The 22,681-nt window shown below is 51.0% G+C and overlaps 2 protein-coding genes across 4 annotated transcripts in view; both read right to left on the minus strand.

Moving 5' to 3' along the window:
• Positions 1–4,266: 4,266 nt before the first annotated feature.
• Positions 4,267–8,198, minus strand: SMIM12 (small integral membrane protein 12). Its single transcript, XM_060018810.1, has 2 exons — positions 8,071–8,198; positions 4,267–5,218 (listed from the first exon to the last, which is right to left on the minus strand). The coding sequence occupies exon 2, from the start codon at positions 5,211–5,213 to the stop codon at positions 4,935–4,937; it is 279 nt and encodes a 92-aa protein (XP_059874793.1). The 5' UTR covers positions 5,214–5,218; positions 8,071–8,198; the 3' UTR covers positions 4,267–4,934.
• A 4,560-nt stretch (positions 8,199–12,758) lies between these two features.
• The window catches only part of DLGAP3 (DLG associated protein 3), a 61,496-nt gene continuing 51,573 nt past the window's right edge, over positions 12,759–22,681 (minus strand). For all 3 annotated transcript variants that reach the window (XM_060003631.1, XM_060003618.1, XM_060003624.1), the window contains 4 exons: positions 15,775–16,259; positions 14,727–14,818; positions 14,343–14,486; positions 12,759–13,641 (listed from right to left, as the gene is read on the minus strand). In XM_060003631.1, the coding sequence (XP_059859614.1) occupies positions 13,423–13,641; positions 14,343–14,486; positions 14,727–14,818; positions 15,775–16,259 (940 nt within the window). In that variant the 3' untranslated portion in view covers positions 12,759–13,422. The remainder of the gene's footprint in view (positions 13,642–14,342; positions 14,487–14,726; positions 14,819–15,774; positions 16,260–22,681) is intronic.

Below are 22,681 nucleotides of genomic sequence, written 5' to 3' on the forward strand. Positions count from 1 at the left end.
TACAAGGGACTTTGGACTCTTCTAGACAGAAGAGCTGCCCTTTCTGGGACACCAGTAAAGATGTTTAAAAATCTCAAAAATATTTGGAGGACCCATTTGGAATTTTTAAACAAAAAACCAAAGCCAAGGTTCATCTCTGCATTGTGTAAAAGGGATTTGATAAACAGATAACTAATGTTAACAAATTTAATTTAAAAAGAATAAACTTTTTAAGTACATCAAGGCACCACTGGAACAGGATGCAAAATGATACACACTAATTACTAATTACTCCTCTTTACTCTTCAAGCTGATTCCCCAAAGACTTCTACTTAGCAAATACTTTGAAGAGACTGTTCAGAAAAAGAATAAAGGAGCATTTATGTCTATTCCATTATTCAGACTGGCTGCCATCCTGCTTCGATAAAAGGGAGATTTTACTGGGATAGAACAGCACTTGCACATTTTCGAAGCTCTAAGCTGGCTTCTCGCTCTTTTTACACTACAGCAGGAAGGATATCAGTACCCCTATTCTTCCAAGGCCAGAAGAGGTGAAGGGGCATGTCCCAGGCCACCCCAGTCTCTTGCCTCCAAGTCCAAGGCTCTCACCTCCACCCATCCTGACGCATGCTACTCCCCGGTGTTCCCCCAAACCTCGCTCCGCCCGTCTTGTCTCTGACCTTGAGACGGCACCGATGCGGCTACTACTTAGCGACACAGGTTGAAGCCTGCACCCCCGTGGCCAGCCTGGTTCTTGGACAAGGCAGCCTTTCCTGTAAAATACTCCTAAGAAGCCCTCAACCACCAGGCCTGAGAGGGTCCCTGTGAGGGTGGGTCCCTGTGATCACCCTCCCAACCACGGCTGCTCTCCCCTCCGGATCCCTAGCTCAGTAGGATCACAAGGCTACGTGAACTCACTAGGATCACAAGGCTACGTGGAACTGTTTTTCTGCAATAAAACTCCAGCAGCCAATATTTATTGAGCACCTACTTGTTGCCACGGACTCTGCTAAGAACTTTACATATGTTACCTTAACTTTGTAACAACCCAGCAAAAATAGGTACTCTTATTCCTGTTTTACAGATGAGGATAACCGATACCTGAGGCTCAGAAAGGCTACGTGACTTGCTCAAGGTCACTCAGCTAGTGGTTGAGGCAGTACTCATAAGTCTGTCAGACTCGAGAATCCACTTTATTTTCACTGTACCACACCGCCCTGGCTCACCACTCTACAAGTGCCTAGAGACCCACACCAGAGTGGAAAAGGAAAAGTGAGGCAAGGCACGAGCCTTTTCATTTTCACTGCCTGGCTCCCAAGTGACTCTGGGGACGCTAATCCCATGGTGTTTCACTCGGCCGACGGCCTCACCAGCCTGGGGCCCTGGGAAGCTGACAGGAGTCAAAGGGCCCCCTGGCAGGCTTGTCCTGGCAGCTGCCCAGCTGACTTGAGCTAACACAGCAACAGGCACAGGAAAGGCTCGAGAGAGAGTGGAAAAGCACCAGACCCTGGGCCGCTGAGGGCAGAGAAGTGATCCCGGCCATGCTCAGACGGGATAACGCAGCTCTAAAGCCACCACTATCACCAGGCTGGGAAGAGACGGGGCGGGGCCGGGAGGGGTGCGTAAAAGCCCCAAGTACATCTACTTACTAATGTGTTTCAGTGAATCGTGACTGCTGGGCCAACCCAAAAGAGGGTCATGTGCCTCCAAGGTGAATCAGCAAGTGTGGAAGAAAACCAGTCCATGCCCTGGTTGGTCCCAGCAAGCCTGGCCCACCTTTGCCCCATCCACAGAAACCCTGCTGCCTGATGATACCTGAGCAGAGGCAAGAAAGCACGCATGATCTCACAGCCCCGCGGTAGCAGCGGAGCTCAGCCAGCCCGTGGGAAAAGAGCGAGCCAGCTGAGAATACTAACAGACTTGCTGGAGGCAAAAATTCAGCGAGGGCAAGCCCGAGGAAATAAAATTATTTAAAAGGAGCACAAAGTGAGACTAGAAAAAGGGAGCAACTTGGACTTCCAAAGATAGTGCTTCTTCCATCAGGCACTGGGAGGACGTACATCAGTGGTGGCGGGGTTATTCTAAAATATCTGAAAATCCAAAAATGTCTTAGTCTGTGGGAAAACTTTTTTTGTGTTATTTCTGTAGGTTTTCTGTCCTGTTATGTTTTGCTTAGGCCGATATTAAACTACATATGTGCAGGATGCCCAAAACTGTTTTGAGGGAACCAATCCTGGGATCTAATGTTTGCCACAGTTGTTAGACTGCTTAAAAACAAAGCACACCTCTAAGATTTCATTAGAAGGCAAGGGGCAGCTTGACAGGTGGCATATTGGCAGCCACTGGATCAAATTAACCCTATGGGTATGTTAACATGCTTAGAATTTTTAAAAAAATAAATTTTCAACATTTAAAAATCAGAAGTTTCCATACCACACACCTCCCCCGTCCCCCCAAAAAATCTGAACTTCTGGCATCTTTTCGAGAGGAAAACAACAATCTGGTATCTCTGGGCAAGCAGCACAAATTGCACGAAGCTGCACAGCCACTGCCCCCTTTAGGCAGGCCTGTGCTTTTCTAGCACCTGGCCTGGCCGCTCATTTAAGCCACCTGACTGACCCCTGTAGGCAAGAGAGTTTGCTACTGGTGGTTTAGCCCAGTGAAGGGATCCCAGGCTTGGTCGTCCTCAGGACTGCCACAGGGGGGCAGCACTGGTCTGCCCATGAGGCCTGGACAGCCTGAGCCTGTAACCAAGCTGAGCTTACTAGCACATCCTTCCAGAACCAGAAACCTCACCCTCACTTCAGCAGCAGACCCTGCTTCCCCACGCTCCCCATCGGATTTATGCCCTGAGAAGCAACAGCAGCTCATCTCAACATTCCCAGCAGGCCTCGGCGACTGAGGGGAAGCCACCGAATCGACTTGCCCCTCCTCCTCTGGCTTCTGGCTACCACTTTCCACGTCCCCCCGCTCCTCCCACCCCACAGCCGGCATCTCTACCTGTTCAGGAATTCTACCTTCACCCACCTGTTAACACCACTGGGCCTCAGATCCTGAGGTAAGAGGCAGGGCAAACACCCTCCTCCTTTTAAGGCAGGTTCATTCTTCATCAAATGCTCATTACTTGTCTTTGCTCACTCAGGTTAAAGGTCAGTTGACTTCATGAGGCAATAGGTTGGCTCTCTGCTCTCACCCCTTCCAACCTCACCGACAACATCTTTAGTGGCAGCATTTAGTATAAGCTCCTACTGCCCTTCAGGAAAGACATTTAGTATTATGCATTGAGGCCCTTAAAACTGTTCGTCCCATTTCATCCAAAATGCCATTTACTCTTAGAGGAAAACACAGGCAGAACACTCTATGACATAAATCACAGCAAGATCCTTTTTGACCCACCTCCTAGAGAAATGGAAATAAAAACAAAAATAAACAAATGGGACCTAATGAAACTTAAAAGCTTTTGCACAGCAAAGGAAACCATGAACAAGACGAAAAGACAACCCTCAGAATGGGAGAAAATATTTGCAAATGAAGCAACTGACAAAGGATTAAGCTCCAAAATGCCATTTACTGTTCCTACCATTTAGTCCAAAAAAGCAGGAAAATCCTTATATGAGATACTCTTTGCAGTATTTCTCCTAGTGAATGACCAGAAACAACCCAAATGTCCAGCAATAGGGAAACTGCTAAAAACAAACTATGCTGTATTCCCACTTGATGGGCAATTATACAGCTAATGAAAACAATTAGGATTACGAGGACCATGTGATAAGACAGGAAAGTGATTATGATATGAAAACACTATGTAAAAAAAGAATATAAAATTAAATGTACAGTAGTATCTAAAAAAACTAGTCCAAGAATTAGTGAAAGATACCAAAATGTTAATATTTTATCTGTACCAGAGCCCTCAGAATGTGGGTAACCTTTTTTAAACCCCTACCAAATTTAATGTACATATACTACTTTTATAGGGAAAAGTATGTGTGCATGTGTGTGTGAAGTTGGAAAATTTGATAGCAATTGTTAAGCTCCTTGGTCTACTCTTAATGTAGACTTTGAAAGTATATAAGCCTCATGTCATCATGATAAAAAGGCCCTTGGGAACCTGCGCCTCCAGGACTCACCGCCTCCAGGATCCAATGCAGCCACGCTAGTAAAACAAAGCTTGCTTCCGGGGCCCCAAAGTCCTTAGTTAAAGGCCAATTTTATCCTACCCGGAGATGCCTGCTTTGCATAGCTCCTAGGAGACCCCAGCACCACCTGGAAGACAGGATTAGATCAAAATGGTTCTCAGACGCCACTTTAATCAAGTTTTGCACTACACAGTGACGGGGTGGGGGGTGAAAGACAATGACTGTTTTCAAGCAAATTCACCTGCCCCAAGGTGAACAGCCTGGGCTCCCAAGAACAGAAAACTGCTTTCCTTCCCAGGGGAATCCCCTTCCTGAGCTGACAGGACAGGATTTCAGGGAGAATGCGCACAAAGGACAGAGCAAGCTAGCTAAGGGAGCCAGGGAGATTTCTGAACTCTTCCCAGTGCAAACTAGAACTAGGCATGTAGGTACCCCTCCTAAAGGCATCACCCCAATCCCAGCCACTCCCACCTGAGGCCAAACTGCCTCCCCACAGGGACTGACAGCCAATGTTCACTTCATCACTCTCCTCCCTGTGGTGCACCTAGCAACGCAGAAGCCTGAGCAGCTGTGGTCACCATCCAGCAGAGGCAGCCTTCAGGCCAGAACCCTCACGGGCCTTCCTCTTCACTGGCCCCTCAGCTACTAGTGTGTCTGCCTGGCCATAGCAGAGCAGCCAGTATGTGTGTGGCTGTGTGGGGCGGGAGGGGCCAGAAGAAGCAATAAAGTAAATCAGATGTGGGTTCTGGTTGCTGGGTCGACATGGTGGCAGGACCAGTCCTGGCCCCCAGAAGGACCCATAGGGCCCTGTGTCCTCCATTAATTCTTCTCCGGGCGGTTTCTGTTCAGGACAGCTTTAGGGGCAAATTCCAGCTTGTCCTTAAGGCTCACGACCTGGGTGTGGTCCTTGCCTAGCAGCTCATCCAGCTTGCGGTCCTCCCGGCGCTCCGAGATGCTCTTCTCCTCCTCCACAGGCTGGAGATCCTTCCCCCGGATGAACCATTCCAGGTGGTAGCCCACAGCCCCAACCACGAAGGCCACGGGAAAGGTGACATAGGGAGCATAGGTACGCACCACGGTCCAAAGCACAGGCCACATGACATCTGCAGAAGAGTAGGAGGCCGCATTAGGGAGAAGCAGCACCCCTTCCCACCAAACACGGACAACCCACCAGGGCTCTCCACTCACCAGGCAGCCTGGCACAATTTACTGAGCATCCACCCCATGCAGAGCAATGCAAGAGGGCACCCTGCTTTATGCAACAGTTGGGTCTCCGAAACAATCCAGGAAATTTCAGAAGAGTCAATTGTTAGGGAAGGGGGAAAGAATCTCATTTACGTACTACACTCTTTGACAATTATGCAACCACGTATGGCAGCGTTCCCCACGAGAGGACCTCTGAGCCTTACCTAATAAAGCTTCAATCCTACTGTTGACCCCAGGCCCTCCCTGCACAACTTGCCAACATTCTAAGAGTGGGTAAGAGCCTTTCTCTGCTCTACAATATTCCTCCATCAGCAGAGCCAGCCATCCTTTCCCCACCACGCTCACCGCTGTGAGTCTCCTGTCTCCAGGTTAATGAGAAGTAGTTCCTCTGCCCCACATAAAGAATAAGCAACGTATTTAGGCAGCCAAAACCCCAAACCATTACCCAACCACTCTGGATTTTAGATAAAGATAATGGTTTTTTCCTATTCTGAACCTGACTTTTCTAACAAGACAAACCTCTTCCTTACAAATCTGCTTGCCAAACCCCTTTCAAAATACACTCTCTTCAACCAAAGCCATATCCTCGTATTTGCATAAACTCCTAAAAATATCACCAGCCCATTATACATACTCTGGACACACTAGAACTTGAAAATTCTATGTTAAAAAACTACTGTACAAGAAGTGGAGAAACAAAGAAGTGGAATGACCCCAGGGCTTCCAGAAATTAAGTAAGGCAACACCAGGATAATGTAAAAACACAAAAATTGGGTCACTCTCAGCCATTTAGTCTCAAATGATTATTATCATTATTAACAATTATCAAAGACTATTCACAACTATCATAATAGTGATAGCTCCATTTATTGAGCACTTATTACATGCCAGACCTTGGGCTAAGCTCTTTATATATACTCTCTCCTTTAATCCGCATGTCCACTCTCTTGATGTAGCTGGCATGACCAGAGGGTTAAGTAACGTGCCCAGAAGTCTCAACTGAAAGATCATTCCTTTTGTGCCCCTGCAGGTATTTCTCCAATCTAGCTATTTCTGGTCTGAACCTCACCAAAGTTAAGATGACTCTCTCCCCCTCCCTTTGGTTCCAATTCTCTCTGGAAGAACCCCAGCATTTTGTGGACCCAAGACTATAATGGACCATCACCAAGGAAAAAACTGCAGCAGCTCCAAGACTGCCCTCTGAGTCCCTGTCTTAGCACCAGGCACTATGCTGGACAATTAACACACTAGTCATCATCTGATCTTCACAACACCTCTATGAGGTAGGAATTATTAGCCCAGATTTTTGTTGAAGGCCACAAAGGCTCAGGGACATAAGCTTAACTTGCCCAAGATCACCAGAAGTGAGAGAGACATTGACTGGAACCCAGGCCTCTCCAACTTCAACACCTATGCTCCTTCTACTGGAAAGAACACACTGCAAATAGGTGTATGGTTTCTGTCCAAATCCTGGACTTGAGAAGAACTTACTGCAATTTTTTCCCCATCAGCTTGGCATTTCACTACCTAGAAGAGCTTCCCTTTTTGCAAACTCTAAGATTACACTCAGAGATTTGTGACATTACAAGATTTAGGAGTTGTTAAAAGAGGCACCCTTGAAGAATCTCAAACCTAATATTTCATTTTCTTTCCTACCTGTAAGCAAGTTCTCTATAAGTAAACACTTTTCCTAAACAGCAACTCTCCACTCAGATTTCCAATCTGTCTTCAAATATATGAAGCATGAGTCCACAACTAATATTGCTTCTCACATGCAGCCCGAGGTCTCCCTCTGTGGTCGGGTTCACATTCTAATCATTCCCAAATAACGTAATCCTTTCATTTATTCAACATTTATAACCACTTTCTCTACGTCACACATTGGGCTGGCCTACCCCATTTGTCTGCATTTCTCAAAGCACTTAACCCTCCAAGAGGGAAAGGCCCATGTTTGTGCGTCCCCACTGTGCCCTATTCATCCCCCACCCCTCCCACCACGCCCGGCATTAAGTGCTTAAAAAGTCTGGTGAATGAATGAGAGCCCAAGCAACTCATTTGTGTAAAACCACCGCAGTCATCTAACCACCCGCCCTCGAAAGGCGGCAGGAACACAGCAGGTGACTTTGCTGATTACAAGAAGCTAGATACTCTAACAAGTCATCTCCAGGGTGTCAAAACGAAACAGGCAAAAGTGGCAAATATTTCCAGCCCCGCAATGAAGGAGCCTGAGCGTCCGGTGAAGGTCAAACGGTAAAGGTTGCCGGGAAACCTGCCCTTGTGCCGGGGACCTCGGAGGCCCTAGGAGACGCGAAGCCGCAGTCCGAGATTTGAGAACTGCTAACAAGGGCAGAGGAGACCTGACTGGGTGGAAGAATTCATTCTGACCGGTACTGAGCCCGGTCCGGGTATGAGAGCGCAAGGAGGTCAGGTCCAAGGGTCTGCCCTTCTCCCTCCTCTACGTTCCCGGTCCCCTGCCCCTATCCCACCACGCTCACGGCCTCGTCTGGTCTGTCCTCACCCACGTGCCTAAGGCCGAGAAGCCCGGGCTGCAGAATGTCTGCAGGGCGCTCAGACTGCCACGCCGAGCCCGGGGAAGAGAGGGAGCAGTCTAGCCTGGCCAGGGCCGCAGCGGACGCTCGCCATCTCCCTTCCCCTAACTCAGAGGTCAAGGCCACCAGCCGTCGCCACAGCTACGGGCGGCCCAGCAGCCGCTCGGGGGTAGGAACTGCCTGCCGGGACGAGTGCTCACCCGCGCCGCAGCTCACACCCCGCCGTCCGGCCCCAGCCCTCCGCCCGCGAACCGCCCGCGCTGGGGGAGCTCCGAAGCCGCCACTCCCAGCGGCCCGCGAGACCTCGCCCCGGACCCCGCCCACCGGCGCCGGCTCCCTCGGAGCGCAGGGATTGGCTGAGCTCCAGAGCCAAAGGCCTGAGGAAGCTAGGGCTCCGCAACGGGCCGCGCTGCGCTGAGGGACACAGCGCCCCCTCCCGGACAGGAGGTTTCCCAGTGACATCACCACGGGCTTTCGCGTGGAGAAAGTGGAAGGTCACGCATTCATGTATTCAACTGATGTTTATTAGGCTTCTTCTAAGACCTTGGTCTGGGCACAGAAAAATAAAAAACATGATCCTTGACCTCAAGAAGGTCTCAGCAGAGTAAAATCTAGAACTCTTAAGAACTCTTCTCGTCTGGGCTAGCTTTCTAGCAGCGTGACCTTGGGAACATTGTCAATCTGCCTGAGCCTCCTTTCCTTCTTATGCATAGAGGTAATAACACCTATTTCACAGGATGTTGTGAGAGTTGATGAAACAATGTATGCAAAGTGCTGTGCTGGCACATAACAAGCAGGGAAATAAATGGTACTATTGTTAGTACACAAATAATTGAAATATAGTAAAACCTGTCTTACTCGACCCCTTAGGTGCAAGTATTCACTGCCTCCTCTGTGTCCCCACTGCGCTCTGTACAGATGTCTACTTTAACACATATAGAAAAAAAAAACACCAAAGCTTAAGCTCCATAACACCCCCACCTAGCCCTGTCTTTCCACCTTCATTCCACTAGTCTCAGGCAGGCGTACTTATTTACCTTTGGTAACACATACTAAACCCCTCTTATTCCCCTCCCCCACGCAGACCAAACTGTTTCACACCTCTGTGCCTTTATTTATGCTTTTTCATCTACCTGGAGTGCCCTTCCCACCTTTCTTTACCAAAGTAGCTCTGTCTTGTTTTTCAAGCTCAAGGGACACCTTGGTAGGAAGCCTCCTAGATTGCATTATCAGGGTAGATTCCCTTCCTTTATGATCTCAAAGATCTCAATGCTAAGCTCTGACAATGGAGGTGGAGAAAAAGGAACAGATAAAGAATAAAGAAATGTGTACGAAACCATTATTAGCAGAACGTGTTCACTGAGGGAGGACAAGGGAACAGAATTGCCCAGAATAACTAGCATTCAGTCAGCCAATTAACATGTGCTAGGCATTGGGGATGCAAAGATGACTGGGACCGTGTTTTCCCCCAAGAGTTGTCTGACTAACAGGGAAGCAGAGGGGTCTACAAAACGTCAAGAGAGTGTGAGAAATGGGATGACGGGAGCATGCACAAGTAGCACAGAGAAGGAGCCCCAGGAAGAATCAGGGGAGGCTCCCCAGAGGAACCTGCCCTTGAGCTAAGTCTCAAGTAGTGGCTAGCAGTTCTGTCAGGCAGAACTGAGTGGGGCTGCAGGGCACAGATTTAGGAATCAGAGAGTTGTGGGTTCAAATCCTAACCCTGCTGCCTGCTAATCTCAGGAAAGCTGTTTACACTCATTGTTTTAAAAAAGACAGTAATAGTACCCACCCCCCTTTGGTTGTTCTGTACTAAATCACCTAATGTGTATAAAATGCTTAGCATTTACAGTATATGGCACCTTCTAAGTGCTTGGTAATTGATCACCAGCATGTTTAGTATTCCTCAAATTTACTCCTCCTTCTGTAATGTCCTATGTCCATTTATGGCATTACTTACTTACCAAGCCAAAAACCTGAGTGACACCTTCAAGGCCTCTTCATCTCTGCATTATTCCCCAGATCCAGTTTATAGCACCTATGCCTCCTGAATGTCTCTCAAATTCATCATCATCTCTTACCTGGACCACCTTGGCAACTCCCTTCAATGGTCTCTCTGCCTTCCATTGCCTCCTCCAGTCCATTTCTATTCTGTTGGCCAAAGAGTCTTTCAAACACTTAAATAAAACCATGGACTCTCCAACTTAAACCCATGGCTCCCTTCCAGCCACATCTCCTTTATTTCCCCTCTACCTGTTCTAGCCTGTCACCTCTCTCCAGTCTCTGCTCTTCCCATTATCCCCCACACACATAGCATTCCATGCCTTTGCCTAAGCTGGTCGGTCCTTTTGCCTGAAATGAATGTCTTCCCTCCTCATCCCTGACTACAAAACTCTAATTCATCCTGCAAGACCCAGTTCAAAAGGCTCCTCTTGCAGAAAGGTTTCCTAGACTCGCCGGCTGCTAGAGGCTCCCTCCTCTGGTCTCTTCAGCCCCTCTGGGAGAGCAGGCCTCCCTTTGTACCATAACTTTGTGTTTATGCGCCTTGCTATGGCCAGATGGGAGCAACTCAGGCACAGGGACTGGATCTAATCCTTCACATGTCCATGGAGCCCAGCACAACTACCTAGGCCACAATACCCTAAGGAGACTCCCCACATGCCCCCTACATTAGCCCCACAAGGGGAGATTTTAGACATCACATCTGTAGCAGGATGCCCACACAGTCTTGGATGCTACCCGGCTCTCCGTGTCCATTCCCATATACCTCATGGTCCCGGCAAGCCTGGCCCAGTTTCTGGGAAAACACAGAGACCCATAAAAATCTATATAATGTAGAGGTTAAACTTGGACTCAGCTACTTCCTGGCTTCGTGGTTTGGGCTAAGTTGTTGAACCTCTCCAAGCCTCGGTTTTCTCATCTGTAAAATGGGGGTGATAACAATACCTGCTTCATAGGATTGCTCTGAGTATTGTCTAGTTCAAACCTCTCCCAGCTCCCCATTTTCGAGAAAACTGAACCTCAGGATGATAGTCACTCAGCCAGTGCCCCACTTGGCAAATCTGGGGGAAATAGACATATGAACATTTCTAGTTGAAACTTTGAGCCATCCAATTTCAGTATTCCCAAACCTGGCTGCCATCAAAATGATGCAGTGGTTAAGAATCTGCCTGCCAATGCAGGGGACACGGGTTCGAGCCCTGGTCCGGGAAGATCCCACATGCCGTGGAGCAACTAAGCCCATGTGCCACAACTACTAAGCCTGCGCTCTAGAGCCCGCGAGCCACAACTACTGAGCCCATGTGCCTAGAGCCCGTGTTCTGCAACAAGAGAAGCCACCGCAATGAGAAGCCGGTGCACCACAGGGAAGAGTAGCCCTCGCTCACCGCAACTAGAGAAAGCCCGCACACAGCAACGAAAACCCAACGCAGCCAAAATAAATAAGCCAAAAAAACTCATCTGAGAGCAAAGACTCTTCACTAAGTCTTGCACAGGGCCCAGGAATCTGTTTGGGATCAGCTCCAGGCTGATTCACTTTTGGGAATTCGGGTCGCACGGGAGCCCTCTTCACCTCCCAGTGGTCTCAAATGAGTGTGTGTGGGAATATGACCTCTTGCTTTTCAGGTGGTCTTCCAGACCAGCCTGTAAAATATGTTCATGCCACTCTCTTGTTCAAAACCCTTCTGTGGCTCCCCGTGGCCCTCAGGACCCAGGCCCACCTTCCTCAAATTGACCCCAAAGCCCAGCATGATCAAGCCTCTGCACTCCCAATACCTCTTTCTCCTCCAAGCCTCTGCACAGCTGTTCTCTGATCTTGAACACTCTTCCCAGCCCTCGCCCTCCTTCAGTGGCTAATACCTAGTCATCTTTCCAGCACTCACCCTTATAATGTAACTGCTTACTTACTTGTCTTTCCCATATGGCTGATAGCACCACAGAGCAGAAACTAACTTGTTCAGAGCTATCTTCAGGTGCTGGACAGGGCCAACAGTGGTTCTTGATAAATATTTGCTGAATACATGAATGAGAAGAACTGGCTAGTCCAGTGTGGCCCAGAAGAGCAGCCAACCCTTTTGGAAGGTTCTTCGTCCTGCCTCAGAGTCCACGTCAACGCAAAGACTGGAGAGAGGGCTTTGTGGGTAGGAGCTGCCATTCAACTCTTTCTGGGCTCAAAAGGCTGTAGAGCTAAACGCTCAGGATTTACATTAGACAGACTTGGGTCCACCACTCTTAGGCCTGCCTGTGACTTTGGCCAGGGCACTTGACCTCTCCTGGGCTTCAGCTTTCTCATCTGTTGTAAGGATGAGCTACGTTCATGTAAAGCACTCTCATCTTGCCTGACCCTCAGCAAGCATCCAATAAATATTAGCCATCACTACTAGGTTTGGGATGCCACTGAGCTTCCCAGGAAAGTTCTGTTCTCTCTTTTGTTCCCCATCAATGTACCCATGCACAGGAGGCATCAGAAAACATGACAGCACAGAATTGAACAGTTTTCTGGAGCGGAAAGAACAGTGGCCCCTTAGGGAGAAGGAAACCAATATTTGCCCATATCGAAGAACAGCAGCCCTCCTGTTTATGGAGCACACGCTGTGTGCCAGGCATTGGGCTCTGGGCTTCCCTCTCTGGGGGAACCCTGGGGAACTGGAAGGCAGAAAGGGAACCGGACTAAACTAGGAGGAATTGGAAGACAGGCCTCTTCACCCCACCCGGGGCCCCTTCAACCCACCCGGGCCCCTCCAGGAGGGCTCAGGTCCTCTGTCGCCACCCGGCGGGGCCGAATCCCCGTTCCCCCAGCTGGCCCAGACAACCCCGCTCTCCCCAGACCAAAAGCCTGGGCTCCGGCCTCTCCTCCCTCCACCCCGTCCCAGGCTCGGGCAGAGGTGGCTTCTTCTGGAGAGAGCAGCTGGCTCGAGTGCAGTTCTGCCGTTTTATTTTTCCTGGGATACTCAAGGGGATGTGGGAACAGCCACAGGTGTGGTGAGGGGAAGCCCCCATCTCCCCTCCCCAGCAGCTGGGAAAGGGGAGAGGCCCAGGCGCCCTGGTCCTGGGTTGGTCCAGCCACTGTGGTCCCTGGGCCCGGTGGGCTGAGGGCTGAGGGTAGAGCCCCTGGGAGGGTGGGGCGGGCTCCTAGGCGGGGTTCGGGAGTCTTCATAAAAAGCCACGAAGCTTGATTCCCCACGAAGCCCAGCCCCGCGGGGTGGGGGGGACGCAGAGCCCAGATGGGGGACCCGGCCCGGCCTGGCCCGTGGGGTAATGGCAGAGATGGTGCCCGTGGGGAGGAGGTGGGGACGAAGCGTCGGACCTGGAAGGTGGGGGGTCCCGGTGGGAGCGCAGGGCGGAGAGGCACGGCCCCCAGCCCAGCCCGGGCGCCTTCGCGTGGGGTCGGGAAGGTAAAAAACCCACGAGACCGTGACGGGCAGGAGGGGCCGGGGCGTGCGGTGCCGGCGGGGCGGGCGCACGGGGCAGCCCGCGTTCACAGTGACCTCGACGCTGGGTGTACAGTACGGGTAGAAAACCGCGGGCCCGGGGCCGGGCTGGGCGGGCCGGGCCGGTCACAGCCTGGTCTGGGCCTCGGGGATGTAGATCTCGATGCTGTCGGCGCTCTCGGTGGCCGAGCTGTGGCGGAAGGAGGCGGCGCGCTTGGCCGCCAGGAGCCGCTTGCGCGCTTCCTGCCGCTGCCGGTCCACCGAGTCCAGGGAGCGCTCCTTCACCGGCACGCCCCGGCCCCGCAAGGGCTTCTTTGGTATCGGCGGAGGGACCTTCTTCTCCTCCTGCCGGCAGAGGGGGCGGCACTTAGTTTGGGGGCGGGTCCCACCCGACTTCCCAACCGGCGCCCCCGCGGCCCGGAACGGTTAACAGCGCGCGCCTCTGACTCGTGAGAGAGGTTCTTGAGAGCGTGTGACGGCCCCCGAAGCCCCAGGGGTGCTTGTTCTGCCGAGGTGAAACCCACATTTTTCATTTTTTAAAGAGATGGACTCGAGCGCCCCCTGGTGGAGCCGTTTTCCACAACTCGCATCAGAGCGTTCGCTCCCTCCTGGTCCAGAGGAGTGCAGTTCCCCCGACGCAGGCAAGGCAATGAGGGCTCACGTTCCAGGCTGCTGGGACCCATCACTGACAAGGTCTAGTGAGATGAGGGCTGAGGGGACCTTGAAGGTCCCCTCTGTGCCGAGGTCCAAGCTGAGGGCAGTCTGCCCTTCTGGAAGCTCTAGTTTGGCTCCCTCAAACGACAGCTGGTCCGAGGTGGCTGCAGCCACCAAAGGGTTCTTGCAGCTCAGGTAGTGATGAGCAGTGGGACCAAGCAGAGGGCAGTGACCAAGAGCAGGGTCAAAGAGGGTCACCATCACCTGTCCAGGACTACCTTTGCTGCCCAGGGTCTTTTCTCCTGCCTTCCTCCCCCCGCCCCCACCCACACTCTCTGGGGAAGGGCATTTTCCAGGGTCTGGACTCTTGGTTTGAAGGGACCTCCCCCCACCTTAGGCTCCAGGAGTTTCCAGCTGTTGGCCTTGAGTTGCTGTAGCTCCAGGAACTTGAGGGTAACATCCTCGATAGAGAGCTGCAAGAGGTCCCAGAAACCCGCCAGGTCCTGGAAGGTGGGCACGGGGAACGCAGTGGGGTCCTGCAGTGGAGGGAGACAGAGGGGAGGCAGTCAGTCGGCAGGGTCTGAGCCCCAGCTTGGACCAGAGAAAGCCCAACCCACCCTCATTGTCAGGAAGCTCAACCTGGGAGAGTGGGGAGGGGACTGGGAGGTAGGGAGACAAGACAAGACAAACACCTGGTCTCACTTCCAGGCGTACACACACTCCAGTCCCCTACCAGGTACACACACCTGATAGGCTCCGTGCCAATGGGCACTCACCATGCTTTGCTGACACAGCCGGAAGAACTGCTGAACCTTCTGGGACAGGAGAAGTTGTGTGCTGCCCACGGCACTGCGGATCTTCTCCAGGACTGGAGAGCAAAAGGAGATGCGGGGAGAGGAAAGATGCCTCTCCTTACCCAGCCTCCAGGAAGTCTGCCCTGAATGACTGACCCCTCTGTTATCTGGCACCGTCTATCCGTCTGTCTCCTCCGGGCCCCTCCCCATCCCATCCTCAAGGTCATAACAAGCAGCTCCTATCCCACTTCACCAAGAAGACTGTCTCCTCAGACACTGATGTTTCTTCTTTCACACGATCTACACGTCTTGACCGCTTATCCTCCTGTGTCCGCTTCCCTCCCATGTCAGAGAACAGATGGAAAGCAGTGCCAGCCTAGCCCAATAGCCTTAGCCAGGCACTAGGTCCGTGACCACTCACTGGCAGAACTTTGTCACTCCTCAGTATATGACTCCTTGGCTCACTGAGAATTACCAAATAATGTCATGTGCATGACTCTTGTCTGCTAGTCACTATCCCATCAAATTGGGGATTCTGCGGTTAAGACTGTGTCTCCCCTCAGACTGGACTTGCAGGGAAGGGCATGTCCTCCCTCGTGCAGGGCCCTGTCTCCCTGGCTGAATCTCCTTCTCCTAGGCCTCAGACATGAGCTGACACTGTGCACTGCCTCCCCCTCTGCCTGAAGTCCTGGTCTCACACCTGGATCAGACCTGGATTCCCACACCAGCCCCGATGGGAATAGGGTCCCCTCAATCCCCATGGACTTGGGCTGGCAGCCATCTCCTAGAAGGCCCAGCCCTTTCACCCGGTCACTTTCCCAGTCCTAGCTCCGACCTCTGAAGCTGCTCCCTGCTTCCTTCCGAGAGCTCCCAACATGCCCTACTGCCAATGGGAGCCACCAAGGTCTGGGGCCATACGACCAAACTGTGAGAAAGGCACAGTCAGGCCCAGCCAAAGGCCTCTCCTATCACATCGCGGTAGTGGCCGCCGCCGCCACGATGCCTCCGTGCCCGGGGTCCCCTCACTCACTCTCCTCCGGCAGTTCATAGTCCTCCGCCTCGCGCTCCATCTGCTGGCACCAGTGCTCCAGCTTCTCCACCTCCGCCCTCAGCATCTTGATGAACCACTCGCCATCCCGTGGGCTGGGGGACGTGCGGCCTGAGTCGGGGAGGCTACGTGAGCCGCGCTCCATCCAGGAGTCACGGCGCCCGGACCCGGGGCCGGGGGTAGGGGCAGGGGCGGGACCGGGCGACCCATCGGTGGCCGGCGGCTCATACGGCAGTGGGTAGCCCTCGCGGTAGGCCCACTGGCCCTGCGTGTGGACCGTGCGGAAGACTGAGTAGGTGGGGGCCCGGGGCCCGGGCTGGGGCTCAGAGGCGTGCCTCTGGAAGGAGCGTCCGAACTGCAGGGCCTTGTCTTCTGTGGCCACGGTGGCCAGGCCGGCCAGGCCCTCCAGCTCCAGGTCGGCCTGCACGCCGGCTGTCACACTGTTGGAGCGCTTGAACCTCGCCCGCCTGGTGAGAGAGCTGGCGGTTATCTCTGCCCCTGCCCAGTCTCATCCCAGCCCTCACCCGCACCCCAGGCCAAAAGGAAACCTACAAAGTGATGGACATTAATTCACGACCTTTAAATGTATCAGTCCTTGCCATGGGTCGGTACATAACATACCTACCTGTTGCACCGGTTCTGGACAGGGGTGATATTCAAAATATTTAACCACCTGTACTTCATGGGCAGAACAGATGCTGGCAGACACCAATCAGACGGACAAAGCCAAAGTGCTAGGGCATCACCCCGCAGAAGCTGGATTGTGGGCCAAAAGGGCCTGGGGAGGGTCCAGGGTGGTGGCTCTTTACCAATGAACACAGCATTATTTCAGCATTTTAACAAACAACGTGTCTTCGCTAGTTCATACCAGCTGTACGGGTATATCCTCAGTCCTATGGAGAGATGAATAAACTATAGCACAGAGAGGCCCACAGTCAGCCAGCTGGAAAACAGCGGAGCCAAGATCTGGACCCAGGGCTGCCACGCTCCACAGCCCAAGAACTTCCCACCACACCAGCTGCTAGAACATCAGGAAGAACTGCCTTAGAGCAGCTGGCGAGAAGGGGTGGGCTGCAGCTGGGAGGACTTCTCCTCTAGGGACCCCATGGCTCAGCACGGAGCCTGGCCAGACACAGTCAGCGGGTGCCAGTGGAGCTGAATTAAGTTGTTGGCAGGAATGACACACGGCCTGGAAATTTCTTGTCTTTGAGTTAATAATATGCAAATCTTATGCAAAACAGGACGTCAGTTGACCTTGTTCTCCCCCTCCCCACCGAGTTCAATCAGAGTGAGGGCTCTTTTCTATGAAGAAGTAAGTGCTCCCTGAGGCGCATGAGGTTGGGGTCAGATAATAGATAATACTTAAAGAAGAGAGAGTCAGGAGATGTGAGGGTGGCAGGGAGAGGTGAACAGACGTTTGAGGTCTGGAAATTCAAGGACCATGAAAGAAAAGCCCATGTGTCCTAAGCTACCTCCACCCTCATATGGTCAGAAGAGAGAGGGTTTTAGGGGGCCAGATTTAGGGGCTCCTCCTGCTTCCCAGAAGACTCCCCCACCCCCCACAACTTTAGCCTTCCTCATGCTGCCTGGGCCTTCTCTCCCTGCCTGCCTGCTTCCCTCCAGCTGGCGGGCTGCCTGCTGGGAGCCTGTTGCCATAGAAACCAGACCCAGAAGGATGCTGCAGGACCCAGGAAAGAGAGATGCACTCATGTGCAGTCCCCAGCCAGCCCTATGTCCCAACCCCCACCCAGAGAAAGAGAAAGCAGGAACATATCCGCATTGCCTCCCATGTGGTCTTCACCTTGGCACCTGCCCTGGTCGGGGCTTGCATCTCTCTTTCCTTGACTATTGGATCAACCTCCTTTCGGACACTGCTGCCTCCACTCAGAAGAGCACAGAAGAAGAGCAGTGGATTGCGAGGCAGACCGGAGTTCTAACGCTGGCCTTGTTGCTATGTGCCTTTGGGAGGTCACTCACCCTCCACCTGGGCCTCCACCTGGGCCTCCACCTGGGCCATCTAGTACGTATATATGTATGTGTGTATATAAAATACACTATATGATATATATGAATATGTATTATATATAAACACACACACACATATGCTATAAAATGACAGGAATGAACCAGTACCAATGCCAAGGTACCTCCTCTCTCTAAAATTATACTTTGCAGGTGGGGGATGAGTGAAATAGGTGAGGGGGATTAAGAAGGACAAATTTCCAGCTACAAAATAAATAAGTCACAGGGATGAAATGTACAGCACGAGTAATACAGTCAGGAATATCGTAGCAACTTTACACGGTGACAGATGGTAACTAGACTTACCGTGGTGGCCACTGAATGACGTACAGAAATATTGAATTTGTGCACCTGACACTACATAGTGTTGTAGGTCAATTACACTTCAATAAGAAATAATAATAAAATAATTTTTTGAATAAAATAAAATGAAATTATACCTTTTAAAAATTATACCTTGTAAAATTCTACCTATGCATATTTTAAGATCTGGGGCCCAACATTCTCTCACCAATCCACCCAGCACTGGAGTAGTCTTTCTAAAGCTGACCTCTGCCCAACCCATTCCCCTGCGCAAAACCCTTCCATTGCTCCCCATTGCCAACAAGATAAAGCCCAGGCTTCCTGTGCTAGCATTTACTCTGGATGCAGTCCTCTCTGACCTCATCTCCCTTGAACCCTCCTTGCTCCCCAAGTAGATTATACTGGCCCTGACTTCAGCCTCTGCACGTGCTATTCCCCTGCCTGAAATGGCCTTCCTCCCCCTCACTGCCTGTTGGTTCCCTGCTCAAGCCCCCTCCTCTTCTGTGAGCCCCCTGACTGCCCCGAGGCCATCCTCGTACCATCCCTCCCTCAGCCGTCTTCTTGCATTTGGAGGCGGTCCCACGGTTTGGTTACCTTGCTCTGTTTCTGGTGAGAGTTTTGTACGTCTAACTGAACTGTCAGGGTGCCCTTTGGCTCCCTTTAAATATTTTTGTGCTTTGAGCTCGTTAGCCTCTGGCTCCTTCGGCGCTCCAGCAATTGCAAACCACACAGGTAAAGGTGGGGCTTGCCCCAATAAATACATTAGTGAAGATCTGCCTTCCCTATTTGCTTTTCTGTTACCCCCATGAAACATGGAGCTGTCCTTTGTCATCACTGGGTCTGTGCCTTTCACTGTCCTCTGAGGGGTCCTGAGAAGATCACACTGTATCTTTTTTTTTGGGCTGCGTTGGGTCTTCGTTGCTGCACGTGGGCTTTCTCTAGTTGCAGCGAGCAGGGGCTACTCTTCGTTGCAGTGCGCGGGCTTCTCATTGCAGTGGCTTCTCTTGTTGCGGAGCACGGGCTCTAGGTGCACAGGCTTCAGTAGTTGTGGCATGTGGGCTCAGTAGTTGTGGCTCATGGGCTCTAGAGCACAGGCTCAGTAGTTGTGGCGCACAGGCTTAGTTGCTCCGTGGCATGTGGGATCTTCCCGGACCAGGGCTCGAACCTGTGTCCCCTGCATTGGCAGGCAGATTCTTAACCACTGCGCCACCAGGGAAGCCCCACACTGTGTCTTGATGGAAGTAGGCCACGCAGTCTGGAACAGAAGCATGAATGCCCCAGGCTTCATGGTTCTCAAGTCAGTACCTCAAGTAGCTCTCTCACTGTGTCTACTTGAAGGAAGACCAAAGAAATTGAGGAGCTTATGGGATTACTGGAAACACAATCTTCACCAACACTTCCAGCCAGGAGCCAGAGCACAGCACAAGCAGGAATTGGTCATCTTTGTGCAAGTGGCATTTAAAACCAGCAGTGTGAGACAAGATCACCCAAGAAAAGAGAAATGGAACAAAGATGCAAAGCCCTGGGGAACACAGACATTTCAGGGGCCAGTGGAGACGGCAGAGCCCCAGGCATGTCTAAGCCAGAGAGGAAGAGGAGGAAAATCAAGAGAAAGTCACCTAAAGGCAGACAGGGGACCACAAAAGGATCAAATCCTCAAAAAAGGGTCTCAAGCAGGAATGAGCAGCCAACCGGAAAATGCAGCCAGTTGAGAATGAAAGGTGTCCATTGACTTGGCAATATGGAAGCCACTGGTGATCAGGGCAAGAGTCAGTTTGGTGGAGTATGGGGGCAGACGCAGATGGGAGGGGGTTGTCACGAGGTGGAGAAAACTAGGCAAGACAACTCTTCCAAAGGGCTTGGTTGAGAAGGAAGGAAGAAAGAAGACAATGTACCTTTAAGGAAGGCATGATCTGGTTATTTGTCAATTGTATCTCCATAGAGCTTGAGGGGGAGAAAAAGGAGGGACATCTGGATGCTTCTCACATGCCATATCCCCAAGGGGTAGGAAGAATAATGGCCACCCAAAAAAGTCCATGTCCTAATTCCCAGAACCTATGAATATGTTACCTTCCACAGCAAAAAGGACTTTGCAAAAATGATTACGTCAAGGATCTTGAGACGAGATCCTGCAGTCTCCAGTTGTGTCCATTTTAATCAAAAGGGTCCTTATAAGTGAAAGAGGGAGGTAGGAAAGTCAGAATCAGAGAAGCAGATGGGACAATGGGATCAAGGTTGGAGGGATTGCCTGTGAGGACTCAACCCGCCGCTGCTGGCTTTGAAGACAGAAATGGGCTACAAGCCAAGGAATGCGGACAGCCTCTATAAACTGGGAAAGGTGAAAAAATGGATGCTTTCCAGAGACTCCAAAAGGGGTCAGTCCTGCCAACACCTTGATTTTAGCCTAGTGAAACCCAGTTCAGACTTCCAACCTCTAGAAATGTAGGATAATAAATATGGACTATTGGATGCCACTAAATTAGTGGCTATAATACTGTGCTGTAATCATACAGCAGCCGTAGGTAACTAATACAACCTGTAAAGAGAAGTCAATTCAAGCTAGAGAAGAGAGAGGCAGTAATCCAAGGACCAGATAGGAGGGGAACAAATAATAACCACTTTACATGAATCAATATGCTCGGCCCTCACATTAGTATCACCCCTACTCACAGACGAGAAAACTAAGGCTTAGAGAACCTAAGTGACTTCCTAAGACCAGACACTTATTAATTTAGTGCAGTCTGTCTGCAGAGGCCAGCTCTTAAACCATTACACTCCACTGCCTTCCTAGGACGGAGGGACAGGAGCAGCTTTAACCAGAAAGGCAGATGCCTCAACCCCTGAGGCAGGACTGCTGGAGGAGGCAAGGAAAGAGATGCAGTTGGAGGCTGGTCCGGCAGTGGAGAGGGGTCCCACCAATGACCTCAGTCGTTACAAAGAAGTAAGCAGGGAGGTCGTCTGCTGGAGATTTGGGGGTGAGAAGGCTGGGGGAGGGAATGAGAATGAATAGTTTTAAGGAAGGTAGGCTAGCAGAGTGGTTAAGCATGTATGCGCTGGAGCCAGAATGTCCGGGTCCAAAACCCAGCTCTATGGCTCGTGCCTCAGTTTCTTCATCTATAAATGAGAATGATAATAGTACCTACTCACAGGATTGTTATGAGATAATGTATCTAGGAAACTCAGAACAGCACGTGGCCTGCCCACTGCAAGTGTTAGCTGTGACATGGTGAGGCAGGAAGGTTTGTAGCTCACACTGAATAAAAAAGGGAGGTGGACAAATAAAACAATGGGAGTGTAGCACTGAGAACCCAGCCAGACCATTGTAGTTATTGATTATTATGATTGCTGTTGATCATTCCCATCTGTTCTCCCACAGCACTCTGAATAAAACCTTTTTTATACTCCATATCACATTGTATTGTAGTTAGTTATTTACATATCTGTCTCCCTTACTAAATTGGGCACTTCCTCAAATAAACGTTGGTTATTTGGTTGGTTGGTTGGAAGGGAGGATAGTAGAGATTACGAATCATCCCCCAACATCCATTCTCCTTTCTTCCTTAGTAAAAGAATCCCACGATTTTAAGCTAGACACAGGGCCCCTTCAAATAAAGATTCTTTTACCCATCTCCCTTGTAGCTAGGTGCAGCTATGTGGCTAAGTTCTAGCTCATAGGTTATAAGCAGAAGTAGTATGTGCAACTTTCAGAAAATGTCCTTAAAAGGAAAGGGCAGGCCCTTCTTTGTTCCCTTCTCCTCCCTGCTGACCATAATGTAGATATGATGGCTGGACCTCAAGCAGCCATTTGGGAACATGAGATGGAAGCCACGTGCTGAGGATGGAGGAGCAATAAGATAGAAGGAGGCTGGGTCTGACACTGCGGAGCACGTACCAGCCCTCAACTGACTCTCTGGACTTCTAAGCAAGAGAGAAATAAACTTCTATCATGTTTGAGTCACTGTCATTTGGGGGTATTCTGTAACTCACAGCCAAACGTAATCCTAACTCTAACTGATCCATTTTCAGGGTAGTGAAGTCCAAGGCTTATGTCCCTATTTAGTTTTGGATTTGGCAGTATTTGCTGCAGTCTTCACCAATCGCTGCAAACACAGGAGAGAAACTGGCTTCAGTTATGAATCATCACTAATTCATAACAATGCCTTTTACAATATTTTCTCCCCAAGCCTTTTAACACGGTTGAGGAGGCCTCCTCCCCTCAAGTCCTTTAGCGTGACAATGCTCACATTCCTGATGATTCTGGAAGTTATCATGGTTACTTCTGGGAGATGTTTCTCCTGTGATTCTCTAAGGGATAACACAAAAGGCTCTGGGAAGAAACTGGCTTATCCCAAGAGACATACTGTCCAAGGAATGATCAACATCCAGGAGTTGTCAAGAAGTTTTGCCAGGAGTATTTGGCAGCAGGCTGGCGGGGGGTGGGAGGGAGAATGGGCGTGGACATTTCAGCAAGGCTCAGCCATTATAGCAGCTCCCTCTCTGAGAAAGCATCTAAGAGCTTAAACATATAATCAATCAGGAATCCCCAAGCCCACCACCGCAGGCT

The sequence above is a fragment of the Delphinus delphis genome, chromosome 1, assembly GCF_949987515.2.
Source record: "Delphinus delphis chromosome 1, mDelDel1.2, whole genome shotgun sequence".
NCBI classification, from domain to species: domain Eukaryota; kingdom Metazoa; phylum Chordata; class Mammalia; order Artiodactyla; family Delphinidae; genus Delphinus; species Delphinus delphis.

What these genes read in the sequence shown, in the direction of transcription:
- SMIM12 (XM_060018810.1), bottom strand. Translation starts at nt 5,213, where the DNA reads ATGTGGCCTGTGCTTTGGACCGTGGTGCGTACCTATGCTCCCTATGTC.